This window comes from Pseudophryne corroboree, chromosome 8 (genome assembly GCF_028390025.1).
Source record: "Pseudophryne corroboree isolate aPseCor3 chromosome 8, aPseCor3.hap2, whole genome shotgun sequence".
NCBI lineage: Eukaryota > Metazoa > Chordata > Amphibia > Anura > Myobatrachidae > Pseudophryne > Pseudophryne corroboree.
In genome coordinates, this window is record NC_086451.1 from 135417563 (window position 1) to 135444284 (window position 26722).

Genomic DNA, 26722 nt, shown 5'->3' on the forward strand with positions numbered 1-26722 from the left:
GAAGCCATTCATTATTGAAGGTTCCATGCCAGAACTTTTCTATTGGATCTCCTAAGCAAGTGGTCAGGATCACATCTTCAAATGCGCCGGATAATTCGGCTGTCAACTCAGGCCAGGATCTCCCTCCTGTGGTGTCTACAGTCCTCCAACCTACTGGAAGGTCGCAGTTTTGGGATTCCGGATTTGATCCTCCTCCTGACAGATGCGAGTCTGAGAGGATGGGGAGCTGTCACCCAAGGGGCTCAGTTCCAGGGCAGATGGTCAACCCACAAAGCCCTTCTTCCAATCACCATTCTAGAACTTCGGGCGATCTACAATGCTCTGCTTCAGCCTCTCCTCTTCTCAGATCGGGTGATCCAAGTTCAGTCGGACAACGTCACGGCAGTGACTTACATAAATCAACAAAGAGGGTCTAAAAGCAGAGCCTGCATGCGAGAGGTGTCAAAAATACTCCTCTAGACAGAAAACGCAAAAGTGATGTCCGTCATCTTCATTCTGGGGGTGTACAACTGGAAAGCGTACTTCCTCAGTCGCCACGATCTCCAACCGGGAGAGTGGGGTCTCCAACAACAGGTGTTTCAACAGATCGTCGAATTGTGGGGCTGCCCACAGATAGACATGATGGATTCTCGATTCAACAAGAAGCTTCGCTGGTATTGCTCAAGTACCATGGACCCTCAGACGAGGGCAGTAGATGCGCTGACATCTCCTTGGCCGTATCGGTTGGTCTACCTGTTTCCTCCAATTCCGTTGCTCCTGAGGGTGCTCAAACGAATCGGGAATAAGAGTCCAGTCAATTCTGATTGCCCCAGATTGGCCTCGGAGGGTGTGGTACGCAGATTTTCTGGACATGTCCGTGACAGACCCTTGGCCTCTGCCACTGAGAAAAGATCTTCTGCGACAGGGACCTGACTTATGGCGACTTCGTTTGACGGCTTGGAAGTTGAACGGAACATCCTGGCTCGCAAAGGCCTTTCCAAGAAGGTTTATTGTACCCATGGTTCAGACCAGAAAACCCGTAACGTCAAAACTCCTATCATATCTGGAGGTGATAGGTCTCCTGGTGCGAGGAACGCACATATCCACCTGTAGAGTTCCACTTAGGACGTCTCTTACGTTTCCTGCAGGCTGTTGTGGATAAGGTCTTACGTCTGGGTTCCCTTAAGGTCCAGATTTCAGCTCTCTCAATTTTCTTCACAAATGAATTTGACAGTGTTACCAGAAGTTCAGACCTTCTTGCAGGGAGTTCTCCACATACAACCGCCATTTGTGCCGCCCACGGCACCCTGGGACTTGAATGTGGTGTTTGAATTTCTGCAGTCCTCATGGTTTGAACCTCTCAGGTACCTCACGTGGAAGATTGATGTTGCTGGCCCTGGCTTCTGCCAGGCATGTCTCAGAATTGGGGGCCCTATCGTGTAAAAGTCCCTACCGATTGTAGTCCCGTCAAGTTCTGGTACATCTGCTCCTCCGAAGTCGTTAGATGCCATGAGGGCCTTGAAGATCTCTCTCAAGAGAACGGCTCAGAGCAGAAAGATGGATTCCTTGTTCGTTCTGTATGATGCACAGAAAACGGTTGCCCTGCTTCTAAGCAGTTCATTGCTCGTTGCGTTAGGTTGACTATCCAACAGGCCTATGTGTCAGCATCCTTGCCTGTTCCACAGTCTCTAATTGCCCACTCTATAAGATCAGTGGGGTCTTCCTGGGTGGCTGCCCGTGGAGTCTTGGCCTTGCTTGGCTACCTGGTCGGGGAAGAACACTTTTGTGAAGTTCTACAAGTTTGATACCCTGGCCAAAGAGGATACCCAGTTTGGGCAGACGGTATTGCAGGCGTCTCCGCACGTTCCTGCCCTTTCTTGATGCTTTGGGACGTCCCCATATTAAGGGGAAACAAGTATCCCTTATGGATGCTAGAGAGTACAGGATTTTAATACCTACCGGTAAATCTTTCTTGTAGTCCATAAGAGATACTTGGCACCCGCCTCTGTGCGTTGACTTCTCTGCAGGTTTTTCTTTTTCAAAAATTACATGTTCAGCTGTTGCTGTGTTCCAGCCGTTGCTGGTTGTTTTAGGTTATGGTGTGCTGGTGTATGAATCTCACCACTGTTATGTTCCTTCTCTCAAGTATGTCCTTTCTCCTTCGGGCACTATTTTACTTATAACTGCCTATGGGAGGGGTCATAGAGGGGAGGATCCAGCACACCCAGTTAAAGAAATTTAAAGTGCACTGGCTCTTTTGGACCCCTACTATACCTCCATCGTATTAAGTGAACCGCAGTATCCCTTATGGACTACGAGAAAGGGATTTACCTGTAGGTACAGGTGGGTCCTTCGTTATTTTGGCTGACTGAGGCGTTAGTCACAATTAGACATAAGCAGCGCAAGGAGGTGCGCCTAGTCGAAGGGAGGCGCACAGAGCATTTGGCGTTACTTTTGAGTGTAATACCGAAGATCATCCACCAGATGTCGCTTTTTAAAATTACCAATGCGCATGCTAGTGGTCTCCATTAAAATACAATACTGAACTACAGCGTAAGGACTACTTTACTGGTGCATCTCATTACGCTACATTATGCTACAGTATGTCATACAGTATATACAGTACAGATGCAAATAGTACAGCATATACAGATGCAAACAAACGTGTTACAGTATGGCCTATTGATGTTAGGGATATGTGAGCGTCCAAATCCCGTCTTAAGTATAATGATGAGAGATAAAAGCTCCTCCCTAAGTTCCTGGATGCCAAATCACTGTGTGTGTAGTTTATACAGACGCAAATGAACATGTTAAAACACTTGTGTATGCAGGAGCAACTAATGTGTAAAAGGATTAATGTAGCTCATTGACTTTATAGTATGTACAGTGTGGGAAGGAATCGCTCTTTGATGATGGCTTGGCATCCAGGAACTTAGGGAGGAGCTTTTGTCTCTCTCCGTTATACTTAGGGAGCATTTATCTCTCTCCATTGTAATCTTTCTAAGTTCCTGGATGCCAAATCACCGTCCTCAGTATCTCTGTACAGTATGTTCTATTAGTGTACTAATTAGCACGAACAGCTGGTAACGTACAGCGGCGAGATTAATCTTTCTATGTAGAACGGATAGAGATAAAAGCTCCTCCCTAAGTTCATGGATGCCAAATCACCGTCCTTAGTATCTCTGTACAGTACGTGCTAATTAGTACACTAATAGAACAAACATCTGTACAACACAGATTCTCGAACGCAGACTATCTACAGTGCTGTGTTGCTCGAACAGTTAGTTGCGTCAGAATACACTTATTTATATTTACTGGTAGGTCTACAGGTGCTCATTACCACTGTGTATTTTAGATAGTGAATGAGTCACTCCTGCAGATTTACCTCGATTTTGTGTGAAACCTGTGTGCACCCTTCTATTGAGTGTTTTACAATGGATTACACGGAAAAAAAATAATAAAAGTGAATGTCACGGGAATACAAAAAAAAATTGGCACTTTGGGAATCGAACCCGGGACTCTCAGCATGGCAGGTGGGAGCCTTCATCGCTAGCCCACGACACTGCATGGAAGAGTCACAAGTTCATGTGTAAAAGTACTGCAAAGAGCGATTCCTTCCCATTGGTGTTGGTTTATGCCTTAGGGGACTCGGACGCTCATACAGTATTTCAAAAGCACGGTATTTTCCACTGCCTCCCCCTACCCCCATCGCCCTTATTCTTGGGAGACTGCATAGTTCATGCAGTAGACAGGTCAGGTTACAAGACATGTGCAACAGTATACTGTGTATGAAAAGCACATGGAGACCTGCAGTCGCGTTGATACTGTAGATGTATAAATGGTACAGTAGCAGTGATCCCTTCTCATTAAGTACAACACAGATTCTCTAACGCCGATGATCTACAGTACTGTGTTGCTCGATCAGTTAGTTGCGTTAGAATACACTCATTTTTATATTTACTAGTATGTCTACAGGTGCTCATTACCGATGTGTGTATTAGATAGCGAATGAGTTTCTCCTGCAGATTTACTCCGATTTGTGTGAAACCTGTGTGCACCCTTCCATTGAATGTTTTACAATGGATTACACAGAAAAAAAATAATAAAGTGAATGTCACGGGAACACAAAATAAAAATAAATAAAAAAGATTGGCGCTTTGGGAATCGAACCCGGGGCTCTCAGCGTGGCAGGCGGGAGCCTTCATCGCTAGCCCACAACACTGCATGGAAGATTCACAAGATCATGTGTAAAAGTACTGGAAAGAGCGATTCCTTCCCATTGGTGTTTGTTTATGCCTTAGGCGACTCGGACGCTCATATTACAAAAGCACGGTATTTAGTGCACTGTACATACTTTAAAGTCAATGAGCTACATTATTTCTTTCACACATTAGTTGCATCTGCATACACAATCTTTAGTTGCGTCTGCATACACAAGTGTTGTAACATGTTCTTTTGTATCTGTATAAACTATTTATTATTATTTTTTAACTCTCGGCGTCTGACCATTGGTCACCATCTGTGTGTACAGTATGCAGTACATGACTGTATATTAACATTAGTCGTCACTGACCATTTGCCAGAGCGTGTAGATCAATCCGCTGCTATTCGATCTAAAGTACTGGATTAGTGGAGCATTAGCCACCCAGTGGTGATGTGTATTGTATGCTGAGTATCTGATCGCACCACAACGCGCTTGTCCGTGATTAAACTCGGCAACCTAAGCTATCGGTTAGGCATGACTAAACCTCCGTCTAGGCGCAGAAAGAGCCATCTGTATTAAAATCCCATTTATTTATTTATTTTATTTTTATTTTTTACATGTCATGTTCATAATGTAAACATGGATGTAACATTTGTGAATGTGAACATGTCTAGTTGACCAAATGTCAATGGCGACATTCATAATCTGTTGATATTCTGGTGTTGCAATTCTGAATGTTGGCTATTCATACTACCACTGGGGTGCTATGATTGACTTGTCTTTTTGTTCTCCCTCTTAACACTTGACATTAGAGGGTATTCCTTCCATGGGACAAAATAAACTGTTTACACAAACTAGTAATCTTTGTTACATTAGGCCTGTCACCGTTCATTGCTGGCCACTGGGTATGTGGTCTGCAGTGCAGGCCAGGCTTCCACTGTCCAAGAACCCTAAATGCTCTAGTTCTGAGGAAACTCGTATGGATTCACTCATTTTGCGGATACCATTGGGGTCCACAAAATATCAACACGATGGTGTACTGGGCAAATCTACTCTAGGACAAGGCACCATACTGTTGCCGTATCTCATAGGCTTTAATTTGATTGATTTGGTCTATCCAATGGTGATGCACATGCACACCTTTTTTTAAAAAGGGGACCGTTCTGGCTATTGTATGTGTCACCGGACTGTTTTACTATCTGGGATTACTTCATCTGTCTTTAACGGGCAGTTGAAGCCAAGAATCTTTAGTAAAATAGATTCTCTGATAGTTATATAGACCAAGCTCAGAGGCTCTTTCTGCAAATAGTTGCCATAGGGTCTGGTTATGTTTCTTGATTTTAAACAAGTCTTCTGATGCTTTCCATTTAGTCCAGTAGCCCCTGTTTTTGCAGGATGGTTTTAATAAAGGATTTAAAGTTGTGTTCCTTAATGGTTAAGTGTTCTGCACACTTCCAGATGAGGGTAACAATCTTACCTAAGGTGCATACTTATTTGCAGCGTGTGGTGCATTTATCACCACCATACGGTCCTTCACCAGTCCTTGAGGATTTCTATGTAGTTTTGACTTCATTACATCAGCATCTTATTTGAACCACTTGAGGCAATGGATGTGAAGTTTGTCATATAGAAAACCATTTTTCTCCTTGCTGTTGCCATGGGGTCAAATGCTAGTTTTAGCTTTAAGGTCCTGCAATGTAGTGAGCATATCTAACCAATGGGACAGCATTTGGACATCCAAATGGTTCCGTATTTGGCAACTGGATGAAGGAGAAAGTGAGGTAGTTATAGTTAAGTTAAATCTTTTTCTCTGAATCCATTTTGGGACAAATTTACCCAAGATAAAGTTTTTGTTTCTCTCTGGTTTTGTATCTGTAAAGTTCTGTCATGTGGGGCTTGGTTAGAAAACGCAGTTTCCTGCAAGGTGGTGATAGACGAGGTGAGAGTTCCAGGCAAAGTGGATATTTTAAAGTGCCAGAGTCCAAAAGATGGTACTGTACACCATTGTCTAGTGTTGCCCAATGGATTCAGAGAAAAGTATTTAATGGAAGTATAAAAATCCTGGCCTAAGCAAATGTGGACTGAGCATAGAGATTAATTAAGGGGTTAAACCACAGTTTCCTGGCTTTAAGTGAAACCCCCTGGTATTATGCTACATATCTCATACGTCCTAGAGGATGCTGGGGTCACTTCAAGAACCATGGGGTATAGACGGGATCCGCAGGAGACATGGGCACTTTAAGACTTTCAAATGGTGTGACCTGACTCCTCCCTCTATGCCCCTCCTTCATACTCCAGTTTAGAATCTGTGCCCAGTGAGACTGGATGCACTCTGAGGAGCTCTACTGAGTTTCTCTGAAAAATACTTATGTTAGGTTTTTTATTTTCAGGGAGACTGCTGGCAACAGTCTCCCTGCTTCGTGGGCCTTAGGCGAGAGAATTCAGACCTACTTCTGTGAGTTTCAAGGCTCTGCTTCTTTGGCTACAGGACACCATTAGTTCCTGAGGGTCTGATCGCTAGGTACGCCTAGATGCTCGTTCCCAGAGCCCGCCGTCACCCCCTTGCCGAGGCAGAAGTCAGAAGACAGGTGAGTAGAAGATCAGAAGACTTCAGTGACTGCATTCTGAGGTACCGCACAGCGATCGCACGCTGCGCGCCATGCTCCCTCCGCAGCACTACAGGGTGCAAGGCGTGTGGGGGGGGGGGGGTGCCCTGGGCAGCATATAAATCCTCATTTTGACACTGGCATGAGGGGACATTTGTGCCAAGGCACTGTCCTAACCTCCGCCAGTATAAATATTTGTTGGAAATTGCGGGAAGGAAGCGCGCCTTTAAGGGGTCGGAGCTTCTTCCTCACAGCTCACACACACACACACACTGCTGACAACTGCAGGGCGCAGGGGGTTGCCCTGGGCAACATAAATCCTTGTTTATGGCAAAAGGCACACTGTCCTACCGCCGCCAGTATAATTAACTATTGATTTAAGAACGGGTGAAGCGCGCCATTACGGGGGCGGGGCTTCTTCCTCACTAAGCCAGCACACTAATCAGCGCCATTTTCTCCTCAAGAGAAACGCTGGTCCTCCCTTCACTACTGACATGTATCAGGGTGCAAAGAGGGGGGGGGGGGGGACGTATATGATGTTTGTATTATGTATAGAAGCGCTGCAGGTCTGTTTTCAATGATATGTTTCACAGATGGGTGTGCTTGGCGCTGGGGTGTGAGCTGGCTTTTCCTTTGTGTCCATCTGACAGAGGTCTGGTCCCTATGAGTCCCAGTGTGTACGTGATTGTGTGTGGTACACGTGTGGGACATGTCTGAGGCAGGGAGTTCCTCCCTGGAGGAAGCCATTTTAGGTACACAGAGTTGAAAGGTGGTGATGCTACCGACACACCAATAGCCTGCATGGGTGAAAGAAATACGTGGTAGTATGCATCATATCAAAGATTAGATAAGGCTATATCTAAAGCTGCATGCTGGATATGTAGAAGATGTGTTTTGTCAACATTCTGTTCTTCCATTTGCAGGTGACCCTCTCTGGGTCACATAAAGTCCATTTATACGAGCTTAATATTTTCTTTCCCAGCAGTCACCCCCTGTGTTAGATAGTGCACTGTCTAGGGTGACAAAGAAGGTAATTCTCCCTGCACCTGACACGGCTTCACTCCTGAGCCTTTAGAAAGAAAGTATAGAAATTAGGTTTTTTATTTTCAGTGAGACCTGCTGGCAACAGGCTCACTGCAGCGAGGGACTAAGGGGAGAAGAAGCGAACCTGCCTGCTTCCAGCCAGCTTGGGCTTCTTAGGCTACTGGACACCATTAGCTCCAGAGGGATCGACCGCAGGCCCAGCCTTGGTGTTCGGTCCCGGAGCCGCGCCGCCGTCCCCCTTACAGAGCCAGAAGCAAGAAGAGGTCCGGAAAATCGGCGGCAGAAGACATCAGTCTTCACCAAGGTAGCGCACAGCACTGCAGCTGTGCGCCATTGCTCCTCACACACACTTCACACTCCGGTCACTGAGGGTGCAGGGCGCTGGGGGAGGGGCGCCCTGAGAAGCAATAATAACACCTTGGCTGGCAAAAATACCACAATATATAGCCCCAGAGGTTATATATGTGGAAAATACCCCTGCCAGAATATAGGAAAAAGCGGGAGAATAGTCCGCGGAAAAGGGGCGGAGCTATCTCCTGCAGCACACTGGCGCCATTTTTCCCTCACAGCTCCGCTGGAAGGAAGCTCCCTGGCTCTCCCCTGCAGTCTACACTACAGAAAAGGGTAAAAAAGAGAGGGGGGGCACTAAATTTAGGCGCAGTATACATTTATATAGAAAAAGCAGCTATAGGGGACATAACTCAGTTAGTCCCTGCATTATATAGCGCTCTGGTGTGTGCTGGCATACTCTCATTCTGTCCCCCCAAAGGGCTTTTGTGGGTCCTGTCCTCTGTTGGAGCATTCCCTGTGTGTGTGCGGTGTGTCGATACGGCTGTGTCGACATGTTTGATGAGGATAATGATGTGGAGACGGAGCAGATGCCTTTAGAAGGGATGTCACCCCCTGCGGGGCAGACACCTGAGTGGATGAGCTTATGGAAAGAAATGAGTGCACGTATAGACTCCTTACATAAGAAATTTGACGACATGCCAAATGCGGGACAGCCGACTTCTCAGCTCGTGCCTGTCCAGGCGTCTCAAAGGTCATCAGGGGCTCTGAAACGCCCGCTACCTCAAACCGCAGACCCAGATGTCGACACTGATACTGACACCAGTGTCGACGACGATGAGTCTAACCTGATGCCCACTAAGGCCATTCACTGCATGATTGAGGCAATGAAAGAGGTGTTACACATTTTTGATATAACTACAGGTACCACTAAAAAGGGTATTATGTTTGGGGAGAAAAAACTACCCGTAGTTTTTCCCCCATCAGATGAATTAAATGAAGTGTGTGAAGAAGCGTGGGCTTTCCCTGATAAAAAATTGGTAATTCCTAAGAAGGTACTAATGGCGTTCCCTTTCCCGCCAGAGGATAGGTCACGTTGGGAAACACCTCCTAGGGTGGATAAAGCGCTCACACGTTTGTCTAAAAAGGTGGCACTACCGTCTCCGGATACGGCCGCCCTCAAGGAACCTGCTGATAGAAAGCAGGAGGCGATCCTGAAGTCTGTATATACACACTCAGGCATTATACTTAGACCAGCTATTGCGTCAGCATGGATGTGCAGTGCTGCCGCCGCGTGGTCAGATAAACTGTCAGAAAATATTGACACACTAGACAGAGACACGATCCTGCTAACCATAGACCATATCAAAGACTCAGTCTTATATATGAGAGATGCACAGAGGGAAATCTGCCGGCTGGCATCTAAAGTAAGTGCATTGTCCATTTCTGCTAGGAGAGGCTTATGGACTCGCCAGTGGACAGGAGATGCAGATTCTAAAAGGCACATGGAAGTTTTGCCTTATAAGGGTGAGGAATTATTTGGGGATGGTCTCTCGGACCTAGTTTCCACAGCAACGTCTGGGAAGTCAGCATTTTTACCCCATGTCCCCTCACAGCCTAAGAAGGCGCCGTTTTATCAGGTTCAGTCCTTTCGGACCCAGAAAAACAAGCGTGGAAAAGGCGGGTCTTTTCTGTCTAGAGGCAGAGGTAGGGGAAAAAGGCTGCAACAAACAGCAGGTTCCCAGGAGCAAAAGTCCTCCCCCGCTTCTTCTTCCAAGTCCGCCGCATGACGGTGGGGCTCCACAGGCGGAGCCAGGTACGGTGGGGGGCCGCCTCAAGAATTTCAGCGATCAGTGGGCTCGCTCACAGGTGGATCCCTGGATCCTTCAAATAGTATCTCAGGGGTACAAACTGGAATTCGAGGCGTCTCCACCCCACCGGTTCCTAAAATCTGCCTTGCCGATTGCTCCCTCAGACAGGGAGGCGGTGCTAGCGGCAATTCACAAGCTGTATTCCCAGCAGGTGATAATCAAGGTACCCCTACTTCAACAAGGCCGGGGTTACTATTCCACACTATTTGTGGTGCCGAAACCGGACGGTTCGGTGAGACCCATTTTAAATTTGAAATCCTTGAACACATACATAAAAAAATTCAAGTTCAAGATGGAATCGCTCAGGGCGGTTATTGCAAGCCTGGACGAGGGGGATTATATGGTATCCCTGGACATCAAGGATGCTTACTTGCATGTCCCCATTTACCATCCTCACCAGGAGTACCTCAGATTTGTGGTACAGGATTGCCATTACCAATTCCAGACGCTGCCGTTTGGACTGTCCACGGCACCGAGGGTATTTACCAAGGTTATGGCGGAAATGATGATACTCCTTCGAAAAAAAGGGAGTTTTAATTATCCCGTACTTGGACGATCTCCTAATAAAGGCGAGATCCAAGGAACAGTTGTTGGTGGGAGTAGCACTATCTCAGGAAGTGCTGCACCAGCACGGCTGGATTCTGAATATCCCAAAGTCACAGCTGGTTCCGACGACACGGCTACTGTTCCTGGGTATGATCCTGGATACAGTCCAAAAAAAAGTGTTTCTCCCGGAGGAGAAAGCCAGGGAGTTGTCATCTCTAGTCAGAGACCTCCTGAAACCAAAACAGGTATCGGTGCATCACTGCACGCGGGTCCTGGGAAAGATGGTAGCTTCTTACGAAGCAATTCCCTTCGGCAGGTTCCATGCCAGAATCTTTCAGTGGGACCTATTGGACAAATGGTCCGGATCGCATCTTCAGATGCATCGCTTAATAACCCTGTCTCCAAGAACCAGGGTGTCTCTACTGTGGTGGCTGCAGAGTGCCCATCTTCTGGAGGGCCGCAGGTTCGGCATACAGGACTGGGTCCTGGTGACCACGGATGCCAGCCTTCGAGGCTGGGGGGCAGTCACACGGGGAAAAAACTTCCAAGGTTTATGGTCGAGTCAGGAGACTTCCCTTCACATAAATATTCTGGAACTAAGGGCCATTTACAATGCCCTAAGTCAAGCAAAATCCCTGCTCCTACACCAGCCGGTGCTGATCCAGTCAGACAACATCACGGCGGTCGCCCATGTAAATCGACAGGGAGGCACAAGAAGCAGGATGGCAATGGCAGAAGCCACAAGAATTCTCCGATGGGCGGAGAATCATGTACTAGCACTGTCAGCAGTGTTCATTCCGGGAGTGGACAACTGGGAAGCAGACTTCCTCAGCAGACACGACATCCACCCGGGAGAGTGGGGACTTCATCCAGAAGTCTTCCAGATGCTGGTAAACCGTTGGGAAAAACCACAGGTGGACATGATGGCGTCCCGCCTCAACAAAAAGTTAAAAAGATATTGCGCCAGGTCAAGGGACCCTCAGGCGATAGCTGTGGACGCTCTAGTGACACCGTGGGTGTACCAGTCGGTTTATGTGTTCCCTCCTCTGCCTCTCATACCAAAGGTATTGAGAATAATAAGAAAGCGAGGAGTAAACACAATTCTCGTGGTTCCGGATTGGCCAAGACGAGCGTGGTACCCGGAACTTCAAGAGATGATCTCAGAGGACCCGTGGCCTCTGCCGCTCAGACAGGACCTGCTACAGCAGGGGCCCTGTCTGTTCCAAGACTTACCGCGGCTGCGATTGACGACATGGCGGTTGAACGCCGGATCCTGAAGGAAAAGGGTATTCCGGAAGAAGTCATTCCTACGCTTATTAAAGCCAGGAAAGATGTTACGGCAAAGCATTATCACCGCATATGGCGGAAATATGTTGCATGGTGCGAGGCCAAAAAGGCCCCAACAGAGGAATTTCAACTAGGTCGATTTCTGCATTTCCTGCAAGCAGGAGTGAATATGGGCCGAAAACTAGGCTCCATTAAAGTACAGATCTCGGCTCTGTCAATTTTCTTTCAAAAAGAACTAGCTTCAGTACCTGAAGTTCAGACATTTGTGAAAGGAGTGCTGCATATTCAGCCCCCGTTTGTGCAACCTGTGGCACCTTGGGATCTCAACGTGGTGTTGAGTTTCTTAAAATCACATTGGTTTGAGCCACTAAAAACCGTGGATCTAAAATATCTCACGTGGAAAGTGGTCATGTTATTGGCCTTGGCTTCAGCCAGGCGAGTGTCAGAATTGGCGGCTTTATCATGTAAAAGCCCTTATCTGATTTTCCATATGGATAGGGCAGAATTGAGGACTCGTCCCCAGTTTCTCCCTAAGGTGGTGTCAGCGTTTCACCTGAACCAGCCTATTGTGGTGCCTGCGGCTACTAGGGATTTGGAGGACTCCAAGTTGCTAGACGTTGTCAGGGCCCTGAAAATATATGTTTCCAGGACGGCTGGAGTCAGAAAATCTGACTCGCTGTTTATCCTGTATGCACCCAACAAGCTGGGTGCTCCTGCTTCTAAGCAGACTATTGCTCGCTGGATTTGTAGTACAATTCAGCTTGCACATTCTGTGGCAGGCCTGCCACAGCCAAAATCTGTAAATGCCCATTCCACAAGGAAGGTGGGCTCATCTTGGGCGGCTGCCCGAGGGGTCTCAGCTTTACAACTTTGCCGAGCAGCTACTTGGTCATGGGCAAACACGTTTGCAAAATTCTACAAATTTGATACCCTGGCTGAGGAGGACCTGGAGTTCTCTCATTCGGTGCTGCAGAGTCATCCGCACTCTCCCGCCCATTTGGGAGCTTTGGTATAATCCCCATGGTCCTTACGGAGTCCCCAGCATCCACTAGGACGTCAGAGAAAATAAGAATTTACTCACCGGTAATTCTATTTCTCGTAGTCCGTAGTGGATGCTGGGCGCCCATCCCAAGTGCGGATTGTCTGCAATACTTGTAAATAGTTATTGCTAACTAAAGGGTTATTGTTGAGCCATCTGTTGAGAGGCTCAGTTGTTTTCATACTGTCAAACTGGATATAGTATCACGAGTTGTACGGTGTGATTGGTGTGGCTGGTATGAGTCTTACCCGGGATTCAAAATCCTTCCTTATTATGTCAGCTCGTCCGGGCACAGTGTCCTAACTGAGGCTTGGAGGAGGGTCATGGTGGGAGGAGCCAGTGCACACCAGGTAGTCCTAAATCTTTCTAGAGTGCCCAGCCTCCTTCGGAGCCCGCTATTCCCCATGGTCCTTACGGAGTTCCCAGCATCCACTACGGACTACGAGAAATAGAATTACCGGTGAGTAAATTCTTATTAAAATCCATTTATGTTGCAAAGAGTGCACTGCTCAGGCCAACTATTGCTTGCGCGTGGGTGTGTCGCATTATTAAAAAAAAAAAATGGTAAAAAAGCGTGACACGATTGATAAAGATGAGATACTCCCTAAGTTAGGAAATATCAAAGACGCTGCCGCATACATGCTAGGAGCAATGAAAGATATTGTACTTTTGAGTTCACAAGCCGTTACCAGGGCAGTATCGGCTCGGTGGGCGTTGGGGATTCACCAGTGGAAAGCGGATGCAGATTCCAAGAGAAATATGGAGGATCTCCTATACAAAGGTGAGGCCTTATTTGGGAGGGACTGGAGACGTTGCAGGTAGAGGAAGGGGAAAGGGAAAGAAATCTGCAGCGGCTTCCGGTTCCCAAGAACAGAAGTCTACCCCTGCTTCTGCCAAGTCTACGTCTTAAAACTGCTCAGTCAGGATTGGAGTCAATCTGACCTGGATCCCTGGGTGTTACATATAGTGTCCATGGGGTACAAACCGGAGTTTCAAGACGTTTCCCCATGCCGATTTTTAAAATTGACCTTGCCAGCGTCTCTTCCAGAAAGAGAAGCACTTATAACGGTAATTCAAATTTTATGTTAGGACCAGGGCATAGTCCTGGTGCCTGGTTCACAACAAAGGAAGGGGTTTATTCAAGCCTCTTTGTAGTTCCGAAACCGGACGGCTCGGTCTGATCGATCCTGAACCTAAAAAAAAATAAAAAAAAATCTGAATATCTATTTGAAACGTTTCAAGTTCCGGATGGAATCACTGGGGGCAGTGATTTCCAGTCTGGAGGAGGGGGATTACAGGGACTCAGTTGACGTAAAGGATGCTTATCTGCATGTTCCCATTTATCCTCCTTACCAGGCTTATCTGAGATTTGCGGTTCAGGATTGCCATTACCAATTCCAGACATTACCTTTCGGTTTTCTCCACGGCACCGAGGGTTTTCACCAAGGTGATGGTGGAGATGATGGTCCTCCTGCGTCAAGAAGGAGTCAATATAATTCCTTATCTAGAAGATCTTCTGATAAAGGCGAGATCCAGTGAGCGCTTGGTACAAAACATTGCGCTCTCCCTGTCCATACTCCAACAACACGGTTGGATCATAAATTTTCCAGGAAAGATTATTTGTTTTTTGGAATGATTCTGAACAGGGTAGTTCAGAGTTTTTCTTCCGGTGGAAAAGGCTCTGGAAATCCAGAAAATGGTAATACTAGTTTTGAAACCATCAAGAGTGTCGATCCATCAGTGCAAAGATGGTGACAGCCTACGAGGCCATACGGTTTGGTAGGTTCCATGTCAGGGTATTCCAGTGGGACCTGTTGGTAAAGTGGATCCCACCTACACATGCACCGGAAGATAGTCCTGTTGTCGAAAGCCAGGATTTCACTCCTGTGGTGGCTACACAGCTCGCACCTATAACAGGGACGCAGGTTTGGAGTTCAGGACTGGGTCCTGGTAACCACGGATACAAGTCTCCAAGGCTGAGGAGCGGTCACTCAAGGAAAAGCTTCCATGGAAAATGCTAAAATCAGGAAGCCTGGCTTTACATGAACGTGCTGGAATTGAGAGCCATTTACAATGGTCTACAACAAGCGGTACATCTTCTTCCAGATCATCCCGTGCAGATCCAGCTGGATAATGTAACAGCAAGGCGGGACGAAAAGCAGAGCGGAAATGGCAGGGGTGACGAAGGTCCTCCTCTGGGCAGGAAAACATGTAAGGGCTCTGTCTGTAATTTTCATTCCAGGAGTGCACAACTGGGAAGTAGACTTCCTCAGCAGACACTATCTCCAGTCGGGAGAGTGGAACTTCCACCAAGAAGGCTACGCAGAGGTGACAAGTCTTTGCGGAGTTTCTCAAATAGACATGATGACATCTCATCTCAACAAGAAGCTTCAGAAATATTGTTCCTGGTCAAAAGACCCTCAGACAATAGCAATAGATGCACTGGTGACCCAGTGGCTATTCCGGTCAGTGTATGTATTCCCTACACTTCCACTGTTCCCGAAAGTTCTCGGGATCATAAGAACGAGGTTTCGGGGAAAATTTCATTGCCCAAACTGGCCAAGGAGGGCTTGGTGCCCAGATCTTTAGGAGTTTAAAAAAAAAAAAAAAAGGATCCTGGACCTCTTCCTCTACTACAGTAGGTGCCGTGCGTGTACCTGGACTTACCGCGGCTACGTTTGACGGCAAAAAAGGAGTAACGTCTTAACGTTACCACTGTCTCCGAAAATAGGTGTCTTGGTGTGAATCCAAGAAAGCTTCAACAGCAGAGTTTGTTAGGGTGTTTTCAACATTTCCTACGGCCGGGAGGGAATGCAGCATGAAACTGGACTCCATTAAGGTCCAGTTTTCAGCATTGGTCATTTTCTTTCGAAAACTATTGGCTTCCCTTCCGGAAGTTCAGTCTTTCGTGACAGGCGTGTTGCGCATCTACCTTCCATTTGTGCCTCCAGTGGCACCTTGGGTTCTTAATGTGGTGTTGCAGTTCCTTCAATCACGTGGTTTGAACCTTTACAGAAGGTGAAGTTGCTGTTTCTCACTTGAAAAGCGGTCATCCTGTTGGCCTTGGCATCTGCAAGGTGGGTGTTTGAGTTAGGGGCCTTATCTCACGAGCCCTTATTTGATCTTCCATGAAGATTGAGCTGAATTGAGGACACGTCAACGTTTCTGCCGAAGGTGTTGTCCTTTTTCTGCAGGAACCGACCTATGGTGGTGCCTGTGGCTACTGACGCCTTCGCTGAGTCAAAGTCTCTGGCTATGGTTAGAGCTTTGAAAACTATATAGCCTGGACGGCTCAGATTAGGAAAACAGAGGCTCTGTATGTTCCCAACAACATTGGGTGTCCTGCTTCCAAGCAGACCATTGCGCGCTGGATCTGTAGTGCGATTCAGCATGCTCATTCCACGGCTGGATTGCAGTTACCGAAATCGGTGAAGGCCCATTCTACTAGAAGGGTGGGCTCGTCCTGGGCTGCTGCCCGGGGGTTCTCGGCATTTCAACTTTGCCGAGCAGCTGTTTGGTCAGGTTCAAACACTTTTGAAATGTTTTACAAGTTTGATACCCTGGCCACTGAGGACCTCATGTTTGGTCAATCGGTGCTGCAGAGTCATCCGCACTCTCCCACCCATTCTAGAGCTTTGGTATAACCCCATGGTTCTTGAAGTGACCACAGCATCCTCTAGGACGTATGAGAAAATAGGATTTTAATAACTAACGGTAAATCCTTTTCTCTTAGTCCGTAGAGGATGCTGGGCGCCCGTCCCAGTGCGTACTGTATCTGCAGTTATTGGTTGTGGTTACACACAGGTTGTGTTACGATTTTTGTCAGCATATTGCTGCAAATTCTTCATGCCGTTGGCTTGTGTTCTGTTGAATGCCACGTTCTGCGGCATGCTTGAGGTGTGAGCTGGTAAGGTGCTCACCGTGGTTTAACAATAAATCCTTTCTTCGAAATGTCAGTCTCCCTGGGCACAGTTCCTTAAACTGGAGTCTGGAGGAGGGGCATAGAGGGAGGAGCCAGGTCACACCATTTGAAAGTCTTAAAGTGCCCATGTCTCCTCCGGATCCCGTCTATACCCCATGGTTCTTGAAGTGACCTCAGCATCCTCTACAGACTAAGAGAAAAGGATTTACCGGTAGGTATTAAAATCCTATTTTTTATTACTTATGGTTTCCATTTGAGTGAGCAGAACAAATGCAGTCAATTCAAACACACAACAGATATAGGGAGTGTGAACCAGATCAAAGAGGTACAAAATCTGCCTGGCATCAGCTAGGACTTCACAAACTCGTCCCTAACAATCCTATAGGGCAGGAGAAAATCACAACTAACATTCTCAATCTTAAAGGGTAAACAACTCCAACACATTGAAGGGGCAGTAAACCAAGAAACACCTCATGGTGTAATCTCCTTCATATTTATTTTAGTTCAAAACCTTCAGTCCTATTGAGATGTTTTCTGAACTTCCCTTTTTTTTTTTTTTTTTTTTTTTCTACCTCCCAACCCCTTCGTTAAAATGTAAACATATAAATTTAGTTAGTGCGGTAAATTTCTGGTTTAATACTCATGTTTTCAATAGAAAATTGTTTTAGAATTAACTTTTATATTTTCATTTCAGAATTTGAGAATATATTTTTTGAAACGCTGGTCCAGCTCTTTGCCTCCTCATCATTATATTTTAAAGTGAGTTATTGTATTATTCATCATGCTATAATTTCTCTTAAAACTGCACTACTCCCTACATAAGACTAACAATCTGCTCACCCCAACCAAAGGGAGCACTAAATACAAGCTACAGTCTCTTTATTGGATTTCTCACGTATTCCCATTGGTGCCATTCTCACAGGGGTGAGAACTTTTTGTGAAATCTTTTATGTGGTTAGGAGTGCAGTTTAAAAAAAATGCTGTCTATGAAATCTGTTGTAGCAGATGCAAAGGGATGCAGTCATTATGTTGACACAATGTCGACATTGTTGAAATGTGGACATGTGACATGTCGTCATTCTGAGTGTCGACAGTTTGGGTTAGGCTATGTTAGGTAGGGTTCAGGTTGGGCACAGGTGGAAGTTAAGGTGTATGTGATGCTTACCGCTGGAACTGCTGGAAGTCACTGGCTGCTGGACCGAGAAGATACCCATGGAGCCGCTGAAACAGGCAAGTCCTCACTGGACCACCAGGAATGTTTTGTCTACACTCTAATCGTGTCAACATGATGAATGCCATCGTGGTCACTGTCAACATGCCAACCATATGGACATTACAACAATGTCCACATTATGAATGATGACAAAATATACAGAACTGGTGCAAATGTATATAACAAAGTGGATATTTATTTAAAAACTAAAGAAAATTGATTCCATTCTATTATACATAATCGTTGAACTTTTGGCATGAATTTTATACAGAATATATAAGATCCTAAAAATAATAATCCCATCGGTTAACAGAAACTGCCTACCTGTGGACACCAGGAAAGAAAACCCTACTTCTGCGACTTACATCTGTCCTTTATTTCCCATATTTAGGAAGCAATGGTTTGCTTTCAACACAGATAGTGAGGGATCTGTGCATGCACAGGATGTGTTCTGCGCATGTGTTGGTCTCCATCTTTAAGATCTCTGTGTCCCCAAGCCACAGCTTGATTGATTCTTTCATGCTGCTCAAGATCTGACCCTCTATTCCATTATTAGATGTCCCCAGTTCCTCCGCATGCCTCCAAATCTTAAGAGGTTGTCAGACAACTTGGGATAGACATTAGGATATTCTTACAAAGAACTAAGGCTGAGATGTATGATGAGTTGTTATGGGGAAGAATTTGTATCAGCACACGTACAATGGCCAATGGTTTTTCTACAGCACGAGTTGCACTGCACGTGTCCAGATTGTCTGTGTACAGAGCCACAGTACACATCCAGTCACAGGTTCTGGGAATTTCTGTGAGGCAACGGAGAGGTAGAAAAACTGACACATGCTAATGTTGTGTATTGTGAGTGTTTCGGGGGGGTGCTGATGAAAGTAACTATGTATAGAGATGCACAGTCGCTTAAGTAGAAGGTCACAACCAATGATGGTTAATGGTGCATCTACTGACACACTGTACGGAAATGCAGCGTCTGAAATGCTGTGAGTGGGCATCTCAGTTTCTCCGGCTGGATCCACAGGTTATCCACAGGATAACATTGGGATATGCCGGAGTGACAGCGGAAATGGCACCAAATAGTCACAAGCTTTCTGGCCTCCCAGGATGCATCGGGCTCGTCCATATAATCCCGCCCACCGACTCTGTCAAATCAGTTTTTTGTTTGGTGCTGCAGGAGCCGGACCATGGTCACAGGGCTGCTGTTATGGCAGCCCTAAGCTTTTAATATTTTCTTTTTATAGTCTTACTATGTTTTGAGTGATCTTTCTTAGCGTCTTAAACGCATGCTAGAAAGAGTCGCTCCAACAACTCTCCACCGGGTTGCAACTACGCTTACCTCCGGGTACTAGTGCTGTCTTGGCGGGCGTCTGTATCGGATGTTCTAGCAGGTCCAGCAGACGTTACCAGGCACGTTTCCACTTACTAGGGGAATTCAGACACAGCCGCACTGTATCGGTGGAGACTACAAACAGTGGTTGATGAGCCGCCACCCTTAGGTGCTCCAGCGCTATGCTTTAGGGATCATAAGCGCCAGGACTAGGTTGAGGCCGCGATCCCTGGAGTTTGACAGCAGGGAGAGTCAGACGCTCTCCATGAGGGAACTCGGTCGCAGATTAGGCCGCTGCGACCGTGTACACTGGAGTTTACCGCCAAGACCGGGTCGCGGACAGGAGCGTCTGCATACACTAATCGTTCACTGAGCGTCTGTGTCCTTTATCAGTTACCGGAGCGGCAGTGTACACTAGTAGCGTCTGGATCCACTCAGCGTCTTTCGAGCGTATTGATCGATCCTGGAAGTGGGGTGAGTCTACTTGTATCCCACTCTACTGAGTAAGGGTTATCTAGTACTAAAATTCTATCTACTGTGTAGTATGAATAGTTAATTTTGGTACACAATGCATATGAGGCCTGTACAGTACTGTTGTTTTCTGCATAATATGACTGAAAAACTTATTGACATGGCTGTTTAAAAAAACATAAACTGTAAATTGTACTCCTACATACTGGACTAGTATTTTTGTGGTTGATTATATACTCATATGACAGTGGCTAATATTTTACATGTGACTGACTGCTCGTGTGATTGCTGACTTTTATATGTTTGTCGGTATTGTTTCTGAACCTCAATTTGGGTGCTCGGGTTGTGGTCAGATTGATATCACTTCTATATTTATATAAGTGATCTCAGTCACCGAGAGTGTAGTATATTGTATAAACAGATTATTTACCATGTCTGTGAGCGGCAAAAGTGACGAGGAGACCTTTATCAGGGACTCCTACACCCTTAACATGTCTATCTTGTAAAGTAGGGGTGTTAGCCCAGTATCTAACTTATGACGGGTTATGTGCAAACTGTTGTGCGTATCAGCAAAGTAAAATACAGGTTCTGGTTCAGCAACCAGTAGATCCACCATGGAGTGTGTTTGCACAGACTTTATCTACAATAGCTGACAGATTAGCACATGCAGTGCCACACCCGGGAGTAGGATACACTATTAACCCTTACATGCAGCTCCCTTCTTGTGGGTTAATTCCAGCAGCTTCAACAAGTAAGCAGGCTAGTGAAACCAGGGTAGATACATCTATGTTACAGACTACACAAGACGATACAACAGATGAGGATACAGTGTATTCAAATACCCCATATGACGACCAGTTGGAGGGTTTCAGCTCAGAAGATATAGCTGAGCTTATTGATGCCATGAAGGCTATTCTGTCTCTGGAAGAATCAGCTAAAGCAATAACAAAATCTAAAGCACCTGTGTTTAAACGTCCAAAAACAGTTAGGATTGAGTTTCCAGGGTCAGAAGATCTGACGGAAATTATGGAAGAACCTTGGGCTACACCTAATAAGAAATATAGAATTCCGAAAAAGTGGGATTCTTACTATCCTTTTCCGGCTGAGGACTGTTCTAAAAGAAGTTCCTCCTAAAGTAGATGCACATGTTGTGCGACTTGTGCGAAAATCTATTTTACCGTTGCCCTCTACCTCATTTAATGATGTCACAGATAAAGTAGATGGTTTCTTGAAAAACATTTTTTTCTCTGTCGGGCTGTTGTAAGGCCAGCTATGGCTTCGGCCTAGATGGCAAAAGCAATGGTAGAATGGGCGGAGGAACTAGAGAGTGGCCTCTCTGCACCTACCAGGGAGCAGGAGTCTCATCTAGGCCATATAAAACAAGCTGCGCAATATTTGGAAGAAGCAGCAATTGATATGGGTACGATTTCTTCTAAAGCATCAGCCTTAACGGTAGCCGCTCGTAGAGCAATTTGGCTGCGTACTTGGAAAGCAGATGCAGAATCCAAGAAAGCTCTGGAAGTGTTGCCTTTCGCTGGTAATATTCTGTTTGGAAAACAATTGACCGATATTAGGTCAGGCTTCCAGCTAGTTATAACCCTAAACCGAGGGGTTCAAAGTTTCGGCCATTTCGATGGCAAGGTAAAGCAAAAGGAAAGGATGATTCTAACCAACCCCAGTACAATAAATCAGTTAGGGGTAGGAAGCAATGGGCCAATAGACGGCCAGCTTCCAGGCCAGAACAGAAGCCATCAGTCTGAGGGTGCGGGCCTCCGCCTGGCAGATTCCAGGGTTGGGGGCCGACTCCTTCACTTTGCACACATATGGCAGCAGTCGACGACAGATGCTTGGGTGCAGAAAGTGGTATCTCTTGGTTATGGTTTCCCTTTCAAGAAGCAGCCTCCTCAAAGGTTTTTTTTTGCACCAGCCCGTCTCGTATAGAGTCGAAGGCCAGAGCTCTGCAAGAAGCACTTCAGAAATTGCTTCAGTCTAGGGTAATTATCCCAGTACCCCTGACACAAAGGGGACGGGGGGTTTTACTCCAACCTATTTTTGATTCAGAAGCCAAATGGATCATTCCGACCAATTCTCAATCTCAAGAGGTTAAACGAATACATTTGGGTTCCAAAGTTTCACATGGAGACGTTACGCTCCATAGTTTTGGCCATGGAACCAGGAGATTACATGGTATCTCTGGATGTACAGGATGCTTACCTGCATGTGCCCATAGCACAGTCCCATCAGTGTTACCTCAGGTTTGCCATCCTCCAGCAACATTTTCAGTTCCGGGCTTTGCCCTTTGCGCTAGCGACAGCCCCCGGGGTATTTACCAAAATTATGGTGGTTATGGCAGCTTATCTCCGTAAACAGAGGATAAGAATTTTTCCATACCTCGACGATCTTTTAATCTTGGCTCAATCCCAGGAATTACTCTTGGACCATCTCCAACAGACAATAGCTTGTCTACAAAGACACGGATGGCTCATAAATTGGGAAAAGACGTCTGAGTCCATCACAACGGATGGTTCACTTGGGGGCCATATTGGATTCAAATCTACAAAGAATAATCTTACCTGGGAAAAAGATATCCAAGGTGCAGGTAATGACTCAGGAATTGTTGCACAGTCACAGTATCAGTCCATGCAGCAATGCGAGTGATGGGTTTGATGGTGTCAACATTCGACATGGTGGAATATGCACAATTCCACTCCAGACCCCTACAGCACCTCATTCTAACCAGATGGAATGGAAAACATCAGACAATAAAAAGACAGATGATAAAGCTTCCAGTAAATGTAAAAAGGTCACTAGCCTGGTGGCTACAGACGGACCATCTAGTCAAGGGGAGACCCTTTTGGATAGCAGATTGTTAGTACTTGCCAACGGATGCCAGTCTTCAAGGCTGGGGAGCAGTGTTCAAAAATTTCTGGTTCCAGGGAAAATGGACCACAATGGAAAGTTGCCTGCCAATAAATCTGTTGGAAATAAGGGCCTTATATATGGCTCTGGTTCAGGCAAAGGACATTCTGCAAGGAAGACCAGTCCAGATCCGTTCAGACAATACAACAGCAGTAGCGTACCTCAACCATCAGGGAGGAACTCACAGCAAAAGATTGATGGAGGAAGTAACTCACATACTAAGATGGGCAGAACTCCATCTTCCGGCATTGTCCGCAGTGTTTATGCCAGGAGTGCTGAACTAAGAAGCAGACTTTCTCAGTCGACACACCACTCTGGAGACCGAATGGGCGTTACTTCCGGGTGTATTTCAGACTCTAGTAAACAGATGGGGTCTGCCAGAGAGAGAGCTCATGGCGTCCCGTCTCAACAACAAAGTTCCGGCATACGGGTCAAGAACAAGGATCCCGGGGTGATCCTTGTAGATGCGCTGTCAGAGAGATGGGAATTTCATCTGGCATATCTGTTTCCCTCAATCTCCCTGTTACCCAGGGTGTTGAGGAAAATAAAGCAAGCAAAGGGAGCCATAATTCTAATAGCTCCAGCCTGGCCCAGAAGGTATTGGTACCTAGATCTACTAAGGATGTCCGTGGAAGCTCCAATTCTGCTTCCTCAACGTCCAGATCTACTAATGCAGGGGCCTTGTTATCACAGCCATCTGGTACGTCTGTCTTTGACAGCGTGGCTGTTGAAACCTCTATCCTGAAGTCAAGAGGATTTTCACAACAGGTAATTCAAACAATGCTTAGAGCAAGAACGCCTTCTTCAGCTTGTATTTATCATTGAATATGGCAGGCCTATATTCATTGGTGTAGCAAAAGAGGTATGGATCCAAGATCTTTTAGAGTATCCAGGATTTTGGATTTCCTCCAAGCAGGAATGGATAAGGGTTTAAAGGTGGCTTCCTTGAGAGTTCAAGTATCAGCATTAACTGTATGGTTTCAGAAAAAGATTGCTAACCTACAGGATGTGCGTACTTTTTTTCAGGGAATGTTGCACATTCATCCACCGTTTGTAACTCCTGCAGTACCCTGGAATTTAAATCTGGTTCTTAAAATCCTTCAGGTGGCTCCGTTTGAACAACTTAAGAAAGCAGATCTTAAATGGTTGACGGCTAAAGTTCTCTTTCTACTGACGATGGCGTCAGCTAGAAGAGTGTCAGATTTAGGAGCGTTGTCGTGTAAGTCTCCTTTTCTGATCTTTTATCCAGATAAAGCAGTTCTCGGAACTAGATCTGGTTATCTTCTGAAGGTAGTCTCAAAGTTTCACCTGAACGAAGAAATTGTATTCCCGGCTTTTCAGGTATCGGGACTTTCTGCAGGAGAAGCGTCTCAGGACGTAGTCCGTGCGTTAAGAATTTACTTAGATCGTACTAGTGCCATCAGAAAGACAGACAGATTCTCTCTTCATTCTCTATGGATTTCACAAAAGAGGATGGCCTGCTACTAAACAGACGCTAGCAAGATGGCTTCGAATTACTATTTCAGAAGCATATTCTCGAACTGATCTCCCTGTTCCGGCTAATGTCTCTGCGCACTCTACACGTAAGGTAGGTCCTTCATGGGCAGCACAACATGGTGATTCAGCAGAACAGATATGTAAGGCAGCCACATGGTCTTCCATTAACACATTCATTAGACATTATGCCTTGGATACTTTTGCCTCTCATAAGGTTCTCCGGTCTAATCAGGAGCGTCCCCACCACTAATAATGGCTTTGGGAATCCCAATGTTATCCTGAGGATAACCTGTGGACATAGAAATTCAGTTATCAACGGTAAGTTCTTACCATAACGGTATATTTTGCACATTCGGACGCACACTGGAGCACAAAGGAAGGTTTTTGAAACTGCATTAGTGTAAAATCGCAGAAGCAGCCACAACTGCGTCTGCATCCACCTCTGAATTAGTCCCTAAACCCTCTGAACTGCCTCTGCAAAATCACTGGTTGCTGAAACCTTGTGCATGATATTTGTATCTCATACAGTTGCATACTGTGAGAATCAGCAGAGCCGCAGCTCTCCTCCTATAGGCAAAGCTGCTGTTTAGCACAGGGGATTCAAAGCAGCTTTGCCCTTGTATGTCACAGCTCTGGAATCTGCTTGTGCTTTCCGGCTTTCATCTGTGGCAGTCTGCACATTGTGTTGTGGGCGTCCTCGCGGCACTTTTATACTGCTCTACCATTCCCAGTCACTTCTAAACAGGTCCTGTGGAAACTAGTTAACCTGCTTTCTCTGACGTCCTAGTGGATGCTGGGAACTCCGTAAGGACCATGGGGAATAGCGGCTCCGCAGGAGACTGGGCACAAAAGAAAAGCTTTAGGACTACCTGGTGTGCACTGGCTCCTCCCCCTATGACCCTCCTCCAAGCCTCAGTTAGATTTTTGTGCCCGACCGAGCTGGGTGCAATCTAGGGGGCTCTCCTGAGCTTCTTAGGAAAAGTTAGTTTTAGGTTTTTTATTTTCAGTGAGACCTGCTGGCAACAGGCTCACTGCATCGAGGGACTAAGGGGAGAAGAAGCGAACCTGCCTGCTTGCAGCCAGCTTGGGCTTCTTAGGCTACTGGACACCATTAGCTCCAGAGGGACCGAACACAGGCCCAGCCTCGGAGTCCGGTCCCAGAGCCGCGCCGCCGGCCCCCTTACAGAGCCAGAAGCAAGAAGAAGTCCGGAAAATCGGCGGCAGAAGACATCAGTCTTCACCAAGGTAGCGCACAGCACTGCAGCTGTGCGCCATTGCTCCTCATGCACACCACACGCTCCGGTCACTGATGGGTGCAGGGCGCTGGGGGGGGGGGGGGGGGGGGGGGGGGGCGCCCTGAGCAGCAATATGAACACCTTGGCTGGCTAAAATACATCACATATAACCCCCAGGGCTATATGGATGTATATTAACCCCTGCCAGATTCCTGAAAAAAGCGGGAGAAAAGTCAGCCGAGAAGGGGGCGGAGCCTATCTCCTCAGCACACTGGCGCCATTTTCCCTCACAGCTCCGCTGGAAGGACGTCTCCCTGACTCTCCCCTGCAGTCCTGCACTACAGAAAAGGGTAAAACAAGAGGGGGGGGCACTAATTAGGCGCAGTATAATATAAACAGCAGCTATAAGGGGAAAAACACTCTGTATAGTGTTATCCCAACATATATATAGCGCTCTGGTGTGTGCTGGCATACTCTCCCTCTGTCTCCCCAAAGGGCTAGTGGGGTCCTGTTCTCTATCAGAGCATTCCCTGTGTGTGTGCTGTGTGTCTGTACGACTGTGTCGACATGTATGAGGAGGAAAATGATGTGGAGGCGGAGCAATTGCCTATAATGGAGATGTCACCCCCTAGGGAGTCGACACCTGAGTGGATGGGCTTATGGAAGGAATTACGTGAAAGTGTCAGCTCTTTACAAAAGACGGTTGATGACATGAGACAGCCGGCTACTCAGCTTGTGCCTGTCCAGGCGTCTCAAAGACCATCAGGGGCTCTAAAACGCCCGCTACCTCAGGTGGCAGATACAGACGCCGACACGGATACTGACTTTTGTGTCGACGATGAAGAGACGAATGTGACTTCCAGTAGGGCCACACGTTACATGATTGAGGCAATGAAAAATGTTTTACACATTTCTGATAGTACAAGTACCACTAAAAAGGGTATTATGTTAGGTGAGAAAAAACTACCTGTAGTTTTTCCTGCATCTGAGGAATTAAATGAAGTGTGTGATGAAGCGTGGGTTTCTCCCGATAAAAAACTGATAATCCCTAAAAGGTTATTGGCATCATACCCCTTCCCGCCAGAGGATAGGGCACGTTGGGAAACACCCCCTAGGGTGGATAAAGCGCTCATACGCTTGTCTAAACAGGTGGCACTACCGTCTCCTGATACGGCCGCCCTTAAGGAACCTGCTGACAGAAAGCAGGAGAATATCCTAAAATGTATATACACTCACACGGGTGTTATACTGCGACCAGCAATCGCCTC

General features: G+C 46.5%; 1 protein-coding gene across 1 annotated transcript in view; it reads left to right on the forward strand.

The window, feature by feature from the left end:
* CENPI (centromere protein I) overlaps positions 1-26722 on the forward strand; it is a 526595-nt gene that overhangs the window by 402888 nt on the left and 96985 nt on the right. The window contains exon 14 of the mRNA XM_063936944.1: positions 17481-17545. Within this exon, the coding sequence (XP_063793014.1) occupies positions 17481-17545 (65 nt within the window). The remainder of the gene's footprint in view (positions 1-17480; positions 17546-26722) is intronic.